This window comes from Rattus norvegicus, chromosome 13 (genome assembly GCF_021556685.1).
Source record: "Rattus norvegicus strain SHRSP/BbbUtx chromosome 13, alternate assembly SHRSP_T2T, whole genome shotgun sequence".
In the NCBI taxonomy this organism is placed as follows: Eukaryota; Metazoa; Chordata; class Mammalia; order Rodentia; family Muridae; genus Rattus; species Rattus norvegicus.
The window spans coordinates 18,409,802-18,422,108 of NC_141546.1; the positions used below are offsets into that span (position 1 = coordinate 18,409,802).

Consider the following 12,307-nt stretch of genomic DNA (forward strand, 5'->3'; position numbering starts at 1 on the left):
CATAAACTGAGGTAAAAACTTGCTAGTTCAGGGAGGTGACTTTATTTTCTGAACTACATACAAAAATAGTTATTTCCAGCCTAAATCTACAACTAAACTTCCATCTCTTTAGAAATCTCTTTCTATTTTTGTCATTGGACCAACCTAGTCTGTCTTTCTCTTAAGCTCCTTCAAACCAAAGTGGGTTGTTTAGCTTTATTTAATAGAATATTGCTTTACCTGTTTCCTGGCAGTTTCTTCTCTAATGTTCCGATAAACCCAAAGAGGAAATCCATACATCTTACCCAGGGAGATTCTTCTATAAAGACTCTTCTAAGATACAATGAATGTGGGAGAGAGACGAGAGAGTGATCTAGGGTCCAATTTCTATCAAAGTAGTCTCCTACACCTATGGCAGGTTGAACCATGTCACCATCATGAGGGATGTGGGCACCAAGTCTACTTAGTATGGGTTGAACCATTTCATTTTTACACTGGTATCTCAATGCTACTAAGCACACTATGTCTCCAGTCATAAAACAAAGACTATAAGACCTCTCTAAGCAACTTCTCTTAACATAAGCAAGAACGTGACATTCTTTAGTATTCTTATCTCTGGAGGCTTTTTATAGGCACACCCAAACTGCATTACTTCAGGACATATACCTAACTGCTTCTGACCAATGCAATATCTATTTGAACAGCCATATTTTGCTAACAGTTGGATTTAAGTACAATAATTATATATCGTGTAACAAAAACTCATGAAACTTACAAAGTTTGCTTGTTACTGAGCTCAGTGAACTACCTGTCTCTTCCTTGACAGATTGCAGCTGTGCACCACTATGTTCTGCATGTTATTGTGGGTGCTGGGGTTTGAATTCAGATGTTCATGCTTAAGAGGCTAGTGCTGTCGGTACTAAGTGAACCATCTTACCAGACCCAAGGCCTCTCTGTTTACTTATGTCTGTTTTACTCATTGAATAGATTGTCTATAAAACCATTTTGAATCACGGCTGAAAGGGCCTTCAAGTGTGTAAAAACTGAGGCTGCAACTTACCCTCCCTTCTAACTCCTCCTTCACTGATGGAAAAGTGTTTGTTGTTCAAAGGGCTTCTGTGTACTATATGAAGAGCCACAGGTCATAGAAACCTGTTCATTCTAAGGTTTATTTTAAGGATTTAAATAGTCATGAGCTGAAATAATACCTAATTTTTTAAAGTTCAGGTGCATATTTGAGGATCGAGGCTCAGTCACTTGTGTTGAGTTGTTCTCTGTTTTACTTGAATATAGAATCTTTCACTGACCCTAGTGTTCACTTACCCTACTAGCCTAGCTGGCTAATTTGTTTGGGGATTCCCTTGCTTTCACTTCCTGTGCTCTGAGTTTACAAATTACCTCTTATGCCCAAGATATACATGAAAACTGGGAGCTAAATTCAGGTCTTGCACAACAAGCACTTTACATTTTGAGTCATTATCCTAGAATTGCTTTCTTTTATTTAAATAAAATTTTATCTTATACCTAAATATCTGTGAAAGGATATATTCTAGAGCATGGATAAGAAATTCAGTTAGTTACTGTTGGCAATAATGGGAAAATTATAAGGGATTGAAAATGTTCATTTAAAACTAGTTAACCGCATTCAATATGATCTAATTCCTACATTATTTTAGTCTTAACAAGTTTGTTTGTTTGTTTGCTTATTGTAGCTGGTTATTTACTATACAGATATACTAAAGGAAAATGCTGTATTCAAAAACAACAAGAACAAGAATCAAGTCATTTCCTGTCAAGGTTCAGTGTTGTTCAGGTGACACTGCTTAAAACTACTTTGAAATTTTTTACCTTTTAAAAACAGAGAAACCTCTGAAATGAGGAGCAGAGTAGACTGGGCATGATGAATGGTTCCAGAATTAGTATGTATTTTCTGGAAAAGTACATACAGCACCTTTTTGCCATTGTAAGGAGTTAGCAGAGAGGCATGAGTAGTGGTTAAGAGTTTTGAGTGTGTTGAGGAAGATAGAAAGAAAAACAAACATGCTTTCCTGGGGTTAAAATCTTAGCGGACTCAAATGCTTTCTTTCATGAGTAGTAACCTTTATTGAATTTATTTTAATCTATTATTGTATTTGACTAAGACATACACACAATATAATTTGATCAAAACAACACTTTGCCCCTGTACTCCATTTTTTTCCTATGCCCCTACTACTTATCCCTTCAACCCTCATTTTTTCTTAGATTTTGTACTGTTGATGTCTTTGTGTATGTGTGTGTGTGTAAATATATATATATATATATATATATATATATATATATATATATATATATATATAAATCCATTGGGTTTATTTAGTAGCTTGTGTTCTCTGTATGAACATGGTTATAAGGCTATCTACTATGCATGTAATAGATTCTCAGTGGTCATCCCTTTAATTCTGTGTTCCCTTCCATGGAAGCCATTAGTTACTCCTTGGCTAGAGGTGGGATTCCATGTTCCCCAATCCCTGTTGTGCTGACATTTATCTGTCTTGAATTTCAGTTACACAAAAAGCCATAGAAGCTATGAGTTCACATGTGAATAATCCTGTCTGGCAAACACCATTTCACCACAATCATTATCTCTAGCACTTAAGCCTTTCTGTACCATCTTTTAAGATGATGCCAGAGTCATCGGTTGCAGGAATCTTATACAACTGTCCCATTTAGAGTTGAGCACTCCATATTCTCTATTTACTACATGTTGAACAGTTGTAAGACTCCATATTAATCTCCATGTGCTGTAAAAACAATCTTCTCTGATAAGGGTTCAAAAATACACTGATTTATGGGCATAAAGTAAGCAAAATAATATTATTCGGTTCTTCCCTATGACTTATGACCAAGTCAGCTATGCATTCTTGGGAAGTTAACAGTAAAACACAGAAGTTATATCCTGCAGATCAGCATTTAAAACCTGGCATTGGGTTTTGACACTGTAATAGAGACAGGCTTGTTTAAGTATTGTGGAACAGGACTTAAGTCTAATCAGAAAGAGTTCTGATATTCCCTTGACATACATGCCATTAATAAACCAGTGGGCATATATTGCCAAGACAGTCACAATTGTAGCTCACATGATTCACAACTAGTTCAGACTGATGACTACTTTTCCTTTCAATCTGGTAGTCTGAGTAGCACTTTCCAGCATTATGGATGCTAAAATGTAGGGGTGAAACTTCACGATCAATACAAACTTGAATCTTCTGATTCAAGTATATTGTGTCTTCACCAACAGTGTGTTGTGTTTTCCTAATTATTTAATCTCAAATTAGAGTTTCTACCTCACCCTTGATCATGCAGTTCCCAGACAAAACACATATAACTACTGAGCAGATGACTACCTTCTATGTTATTAGAATCTATTTCCCCATTAATAATCCCAAGATGATCTTTGCTGTGAACTAAATGAGCAGTGCTTAACTCCAATTGCCTAACTTTCATGGGTAGGTTTTCATGATCCATGTATGCTGTGGTGGCTTCCTTCACTCTCTCCCTTCTCCTTTGTGATCTACTCAAATCCAAACTCAGGAACTCAAGAACCCCACCTATATAGTGTCCTACCAGAGATGTCTGTAGGCATCTTTATTCACTGATCAGAGATAACTTGGATGGCAATGTCACCTAATTTTACTTGGGTATATCCTTGGGTATATGTAGACTCCCTCATACCTGAGGGCAATCAGCCCTTAGGGGGGCAATATTTAACATTAAAATATAAGCAAATGATCAAACTTCAGCAGCCTTACCTTCAAGATTTGGAAATCAACCAAAAATAGTGGCAATAGCTTGCAATTTTTTAGGTGAATATGAAATTCCACTGACAAAACTGACTAACAGTTGATATATAGGTAAACAATGCCTATTCCTGGGGGTTTTATTTGAATCTATATAGTGTGTGGAGAGACATTGTCTATAATTATAGGCTAAGTGCAGTCAAACTCTTTTGTATATGCATATTTATATATTCTAGGAAGCTTCATCAGTTACAGCCTTTGATGTGGCATTCTCAAAGTGTTGTTATGGTTCTCTATACTAATTACCCTACCATAACATTCCATGCCACTGAACCATTCCTATTCCATATCCTCATGTCACTTCTCATACCACCAGCAATCTAACTTCATCTGTGAGTGTGTGTGTGTGTGTGTGTGTGTGTATGTGTGTGTGTGTGTGTGTTAATGTGAAACAACTTACTGAAATTAATTCTTAATATTCACCATGTGGTTCTCCAGATTTAAATCAGGTGGCCAGCCTTGGGAGCAAGCCCTTTTCACTGGAATTATCTCCTCAGCCTAAGATTTTTCTATTGATCAGACAAACTATTTTCCTATTAGAAAGTAGTCTCAAGGAGCTGGATTTCTCTTAACTGCATTTGAATCCAGGGAATTACACTTTCTGAATTTCTTTCTTCAATTTTGTCAGAAGATGGATAATGTTACTTTCACAGGACATAGTGTAGGGAGTAAAAGCAGACTAAACACCATAAATTCCAGTGTCCAATTGGTAGATCACAATAAATACTAATTCTTATCCCTACTATGTATTGTTTAAGTCTTACAAGAGCATGAGAGCTTCCATCCAAATTATGGTGCAGATACCTAGCATCTTTCCCAGCACTTGTTTTAGCACAGTATAGACTTTGTTTACTGTATCAATCATAAGAAAAGACAAGACAAAGAGATAACTTCAAGTCTAATTACAGCTTTTATTCTTGAGAACATGGTCTTGTGATCATAGCGGTAAAACTCTGGAAAATTAAAAAAAATGATTTTCCATTTCCCCTACACATAAACAGCACATATACACATGTTAATCCTCTTATTACAGAAAGAATGGAGACAATAAGTGTATCACAGTACCTGTCTTGTTTGTTGAATACCCACCAATAGGCAGAACACATTGCAGAGTAGAAGACAATCATGGGCCTCTCTCCATTCATGCTTGAAATCTTATTGAGACAGTGGAAAATAAAGGAAGATTCTTAAACAAAAAATACTAGAGAATAGATAATGTTGAAATATAGTTCCCACACCTAACATGTTTTAAAATCAGTAACCTTCTTTCTTCCAGATCTAGTAGCAGTATAGTTAGTCTCCTATGGTGAGGGACTGTGCAATGGGAATGAGAAAGTAGTGTCCCTGACCTACTAAGCCTGGGTCTGAGTGACTATGCTGTGGTGGCTAGAATATAGAAAGCCCCTTACCTACCAAGCTGAGGTCTGAAGAAATGCTTTTTCACTTGGTGAGGGATAAAATACAGCATCACAGGAATAAGCATGCATGTTTAAGGATGAGGTGAATCTATTACTCTATGCTCTAGTACTGTATATACTCTCCCCTCCTGTTCTGAACAAAGGAGTCAGCAACATCACTGAATGTCAACAAACACCTGTCTAACACATAAGATACTCCTCAATACCCCTCATTCCAAGTTCAAGAGGACTTGGAATGCCAGCAATGAATCAGTAAATGTTTATATGAATTTAGTTTTTCCTACTTGAGATGGATACAAAAAGCTTAACTCCTCTGATTATGAAAGAATGAATATTGATTATCTACAAAGTTCAAATATCATGAAAAGTCTAGAAACCAAGCAGCTGTTGCAAATTTCTTGTGAGACAGTAAGTTATTCATGAGATGTGCCAGGCTTCTTCATGTACTGTGATTGTGCATATATCATTCCCTTCTCTGTTCCCCATGTATGAGTTATTACAGAACTCTCTGCTTCCCACCTTCCAAAGCATGACTACCCTGGCCTCAGATTAAGCATTGCTGTCTCTGCATTTCTGAATAACTGCTAGAACATTCCTTTCCCTGTGCCAGGATTATAACTTCTGTTCTTCTCTTGTAAAGTTTTCTGACATGCTTTGTATGAACATGTCTTTCCCTTTCACCCAGCATTCTTCTTGTTGGGAATAAAAGTAACATGAATAAATGGTGTCCATTGAAGGTTCAATAAATGTGTTCTTTAAGTTTTGCATCTACAGTGAGATATGAATCTCCTAGGAGGTTCAGAGTACAGATTTGGACAGAGAAAGAAGCAAAGATGTGGAAGAAAGAGGAATAGGAAAAGAAAGGAAGGAGGGAAGGAAGGACGGAAGGAAGAAAGGAAAAAAGGAAGAAAGGAAGGAAGGAGGGAAGGAAGGACAGAAGGAAGGAAAGAGAAAAGAGTGGGTGATATCATAATTGCTTCCTTTTCCCTTAATCAGGTGACCTGGGATACAGGATAGAAAATTGCTTTTGAGAGTACTAGGAATTTAAGTTCAGAGGCAGGATCCATGCATAATTGAACACAGTTTGCAGTGATCTTTGACATAGAAAATAGTGACTTTCTATATCATTATTATAAGTCTCTCTTTCATCATATTCCAGGAACAGGTGGTTGGTCCCCAGCATATTCCAATGCCCAACAGTGGCTCCAGATTGATCTTGGAAACAGAGTGGAGATTACAGCAGTGGCCACTCAGGGAAGATATGGGAGTTCTGACTGGGTGACAAGCTATCGTCTCATGTTCAGTGACACTGGACACAACTGGCAGGAGTACAAACAAGAAGACAACATCTGGGTAGGAAGTACTTTCTTCTTCCTCTGAATAAAGATTGGATGCTAATGATTGAGTGTTTCTGCTTTCATACTGTGGCCAGACTGTGTAGTCACATTCACTAACCTGTGCCCATATAGAAATGATGAGATAATATCTAGGCCCTGGTTCAAATATAGCTCTATGTCAAGGGAAATCAGAATATCAGCTGTAGAGAGGTTAACATATCTTTGAAAATCCAATGGTTTTTAGGTTACAATATGTTATGTCTGTATAAAATAGGAAAACATGGTGACAATCTGATTGTCTGTAGGACAATGGCTATTTACTTTCCTTTCCTTGTTGTTGTGTGGTAAAATTCTGTCAACAGAAGTAACATAAGTGAGAAAAGGCTCATTTTTGCTTCTGGTTCCTGATTAGCATCCACCACAGCAGGGAATTGACAGCTGTGAGAGCTTGAGGTGGCCAGGCACATGCATCCATAATCAGAAGGAGCAATTAATGTTATGCTAGTGCTCAGCTCACTTTTTGAACTATTATGCAATCCAGAATCCTAAGCAGGAAATGATGACTCCCACAGTTGCTATGCATGTCCACCTAAATTAGCACAATCAAGAGTTCCCTACAGAATTGCTCAAAGGCTCATCTCTCAGATGACTCTAGATTTTGTCAAATTCACAATTAACATTTACTATCATGTTGGGCAATTATATATATATATATATATATATATATATATGTGTGTGTGTGTGTGTGTGTGTGTATGATATACATATGTGTGTTTACACATTATGTTCTTTTAGAAGAGAGTTGTGATGTTTTTATTTTAAACTAAAAGCAGCATTTGTTTACATATTGTTTTATTCAATGCTTGCCCAAGACTGCGAAGTGTGAGATTATGCCTTAGAAATATTTACTTTTGTCTGAGTCTGCTGAACAGCTACTATTCGAGATTCTAAAAACATTCAAATATAGAAAAAAGACAACATTTAGGCTTTTCCAAGCATTGTAACTATCACATTGAAAGTAATATACCTACTCTAAGTTTTAAAACAGAAATTTATTCCTTGCCACTGCTCCATATTTATGAACTTTGTGTAAGCAAAAATTGTCAAGAAATCATAAGAAAAAGAAAGCAGGGACAAGAGGCACAGGGTGATGCTACCTAGAGACACCTCTAGTGTATAGAGTTTGGGGCCTGGGAAGATGGCTCAGCAGCAAAAGTGCTTACCATAAAAGGATGAGGACTGGATTTCATATCATGGAACCAACAATAAAGCCAGATATATGCTATAGTATCATTAGAGACACCAAAACCATGCTGGTTAGCCAGAGTAGATAGAAGGACAATGGACACTGGTTAAGTAGATAATGAATAGTAGATAAAAAAAGACCCTGAAATCAACCTTATGACTCACACAGGGCTACACCTGAGTGAACATGCATGAAATACATGAACATACATGAACATACATGTAGATATCAAAGAATAAAGTTAAGGCTTTGGATAAAATAAGATGTAAACAAATGCTTCTTTTAGCTTAGAATAAAAAAATCACAACTTTCTTTTTAAAGAACATAATGTATGAACATGTATGAATGCACGATGATGGATAACATTGTCTTTTCCCCTCAAAACCTTCATGGTGACTTCAGTTATTACATCATTCAGAATTAGCCTAATTTTGTTGAAAAGAATGCACTTTAGCTGTATTGATATTTTTCTGAAGATAGAAATTACTTTAGAAATAAAGTAAGCATTCCAGTTATTTAGCAAACATGGAATATTGATTACCAGTGTTGTCATTTTCTTGGATCACTGAGGATATCAGCTGACATCTTCTCAAGGGGCATAGTCTTTAATTTTCAAAATGCTCCTTGAAGGCTCTCCTATTTTTTTTCAATATTGAAGACCACATCAAATTTTACAGATTTGTGCTTGCTTTGCTATTGAGCGTGGTGTAAGAAACAAGCAGTCCTTCTGCTTGGAGAACAATTTCAAATTTTTATAGTGACTTTAGAGGATAAAATGGATATGGAATTATTTATTTTCTCTGGAGGTTTCCATTAGAACTGTTTGTTTCCAGATGGAGTTGCAGTTTTGTCCATGAATAAAAATAGATACAAGTTTCATTTTTTTTTCAGATACACATGGCCTTCCCTCAGTGGTCCTCAGGGAGTATTTCAAGGAGGCCTCTCTGTGTTTGGAAACAGCTGACAAAGGACTTTAAATCCTTGAGTCCATGGTTTACTTGCGTTTAAAATGTTTTTCTTTTCCTTCAAGGCAGGCACCCAAATCTTCTATATCTATGGGGAACTAAGCCTCCACATATTAGATTAATTTGAAAGAGAACTGTGGAATTGCCAATAATATTAGAGCTGCAGGGTGGACAAGGAAGATCATTGTTGCCCTATACTGTCACCCTTCAACAGCCTTGACACTGAGTAGGAAACAATAGAACTATTAGTCAAAATTATGTTTTATTTCTAAGTGTACTTGATTGTGAAAGTATGGTCCGTTTCTCCTTTCTCATATTTTTAACACCTCTCCCCCCTTATTTTCAGCTTTTCTCACTTGAAACCTGAACCTTGTCAGACCTACTCTGGAAAAAATATTATTAAAGCTCACTGTTTAATTTATACAATGCTAAATACAAAGTAATAAATCAGCAAGTGCAGTGATTTGTACCTGTGTTTTGCAAGTACTGTCTAAACTCAGAAGTGGTCTAACAGACTCTGTCGAACTAGTGTTCTACAAACATTTTACAAAAATATGTAAAGATTCCTTTATAGCAAATACTGAAGCTCCATCAAAACATGCTGTAATTAAATACATTGCTTTGGCATAGTGAGTGGAGTGTTTGCCATATAGACATGAGGATATGAGTTCCATTTCCCAGTATATACATATAAGAAAAGAAAGCAGAGCAAAGCAAAGCTAAGCAAAGAAAAGGAAAGAAAATGTGGACATGTAGTATAACCTGTAGCATTTGTTCTGGGGAGTCAGAGATAGGTGGCCTCTTGGCCCATTTTGGCTAACCAGTTTAGCCAAATGTGTGAGTTCCAATTATACTTAGAAAAACTCAAAAAATAAGGTGTAAAGAATAAGGAATATATATCTAATGCTAACCTCTGTCTTCAACACACAAATATAAATATGCATGTAGATACAGGCATGGACACAGAATCATGGAATGAGAGAGAGTGGGCGGGATAGAAAGGAAGGGAGAGAGAGATGAGAGGATTGAATCAGTCATTTTAAGTTTCCGCATATCCCTAGTACTTAAGCCCATCAATATTAAGTGTCAGCTGCCTCAGAGCAGTAGAGACATTCTTGACCATAATTTTCATTGGTTTTTTAAGAAATTTCTTTTTCTTAATGTACGCTGCATGTGTGAAAGGTGTTCATGCTTTCTGACATGAATATGTATTAACACATGTGTTCAAATCAAGCTTACATATCTTTATGTGTACGTATGTATAAAGAGTCCCATGGGTGCTGTTGAAAATGTCTTCATTGATGGTTCTCTTCCTTATACATTGAAGTAGAGTCTCTCTTCAGACGCACAACTCACCTTTAAACTAGACAAGCTAGTATGATTGTTGTACAGAGTTTCTGTTTTGTAATCAATGGGACTACAGGGAAAATAACAAATCCACTCAGCTTTTAGACTCTGGCCTTCATGCTTGTGAAGACAGTACTGTTCATGCTGGACCTTCTGTTTAACATCCTGTTTTGTTTGGTTGGTTTGTTGGTGGGTTAATTGGTTTGGTTTTGTTTGTTTTCAGTTTTTCTTTTTTTTTTTGGTTTCTCTGTTTTATTTGTTTTTGTTGCTCTCTGTGTGTTTGTGAGTGTGTGTAAGTGTGTGTTTTTTGCTGGGATACAACTTGTGGCCTGACGCATAGTAGACAACTTCTCTCATGTTCTATAGCTCATTTGGTCATTTGTAGAGGCCTGAAGTTTGATGTGATTCTGTTTGTAATAGCTTTGTATAATAAGCATACTGAAAAATACACACAACATACATACTGTGTGGCATCAATTTACCAGCGCTCAAGAGGTTTCTTTAACTTCAAGTTCACTTCAGAATAAGAACCTTTAAAATACACCTTTATGTTAACACAGGAGAAAATCTCTGTGCTAAAAATTCAATTTGGAGAGTTTCTGATCTAGTACTGAGTTGATCATTCATGAATGAGGCCACTGAGCAGCCACTTAGCACTGCCTCATAATATATTAATAGGCTGACTGCCTGGCCACTAAATGACCAGGTCTGAAAGTATCTCAGGGTCTGGTTTGGCAACAAATTTTAGCATTTCTATGGAATGTAAGCCTCTTTAATTTGTGGTATAGACATGTTAGAGGGATCCACAAATTGAAATTCTAACTCTTAGGTGGACCTGAGCCAGTGTGACTTACTCTATGTGTGTTGGTGGGGTGTGTGTGTAGGCTAGACAAAAAGCTGCAGAAGCCTCTTCTCCTCTTCCACTCTGTGTGTCCCAGGGATAGATCCCAGGTCACTAGGCTAGGGGACAGTGCCTTTAGCTACTGGACAATCTCCTGAGCTCAGTATTCAGGTCTTCAGTGAGGCAGGTAAAATAAGCAAACTGACTCTTCTGCCTGCTTTTTCCCATGCATCAAAAGTTACAAAAACTGTTTCTGTGATCAAATTCATCTCTCTCCTACTTAGAGACTTACAAGTCACCAGAAACCTTTGAGGTCATCAGCACTACAACCCCATCTTTATTGTGCCTACACAGAAAACACAAAACAAAAAGCATAGTAAACTGGTGTTTAAAATTTCTCTGCCTCCCAATCATTCACGCTTCCTTTTCAAATCCACATCCCACATTATCAACAATGGTATATATTACTGTATGGTCATTTTTCTTCATTTTTCTTTTGCAAATACACTCCAAAAAGTCCACTTCAGGTTTAAGTGTCAGAAAAAAATGTTGTCGGTAGCTTCTCCAGTTTGGATCATGCAGATATTAGTTTGTTGTATTTAACTTAGGCCCACTCACATCTGACTGAACTCTATTCAGCCAGAAAGACCACCCTGAAATTGATAAAGGTCTCTTTTATAAGAGGATAGAGCTCTACTCACATTTTATATGTTAATTTGAAGACTACTTTCTGAAGTACACGAAGACCAGGCAGTAACTACGGAATTGATGCTAGGTGAAAAGACAACCTCTCAAAGTTCAAAGTGACTTACTTTGGGTATCTGTTTGCAGACATGCACTTCCATGCACCATGTGTGATTCAATCAGAACTATGTGCACCTGTGCACTCTGATAATATTATGAGTACATTATTTTATCTTTATTGAAACGTAACAGATTGCTTCTATTTTCAGAAGACATTGATATTTCAAAAGGTTATGAATGCTGTGCTCTTTCACATGTTATCACATCAGCTCTACCTGTCCATGATATCTAAGCACAAGCTACTAGGTAATACTTTAGCTTACCCACAGTGGTTGTTAGGAACTGATGCTGTATGATAAACAACAGGAAAGAGTCTCAAATAACGTTTCAGAACACAATGATCAGGTAAATCAAAATGAAAACGTAAGTCTCCTTGGAAAAATCTGGTACGAAGTATTTTATGTTTTTGTGGGAATATGTGGAGGACATGGAGATGCTTAATTTGTTTTCAATAATAGCTTCCTGACTACAGTTACAGTGAAAAGAACAGCCTCCCACTCTGAAGCCATGTACCTACCCACGAGGAACTGT

The 12,307-nt window shown here is 36.9% G+C and overlaps 1 protein-coding gene across 3 annotated transcripts in view; it reads left to right on the forward strand.

Annotated features, from left to right (window-relative positions):
* The window catches only part of Cntnap5b (contactin associated protein family member 5B), a 903,684-nt gene that overhangs the window by 223,777 nt on the left and 667,600 nt on the right, over nt 1-12,307 (forward strand). For all 3 annotated transcript variants that reach the window (XM_087580549.1, NM_001047873.2, XM_087580550.1), the window contains 1 exon segment: nt 6,396-6,589. In XM_087580549.1, the coding sequence (XP_087436675.1) occupies nt 6,396-6,589 (194 nt within the window).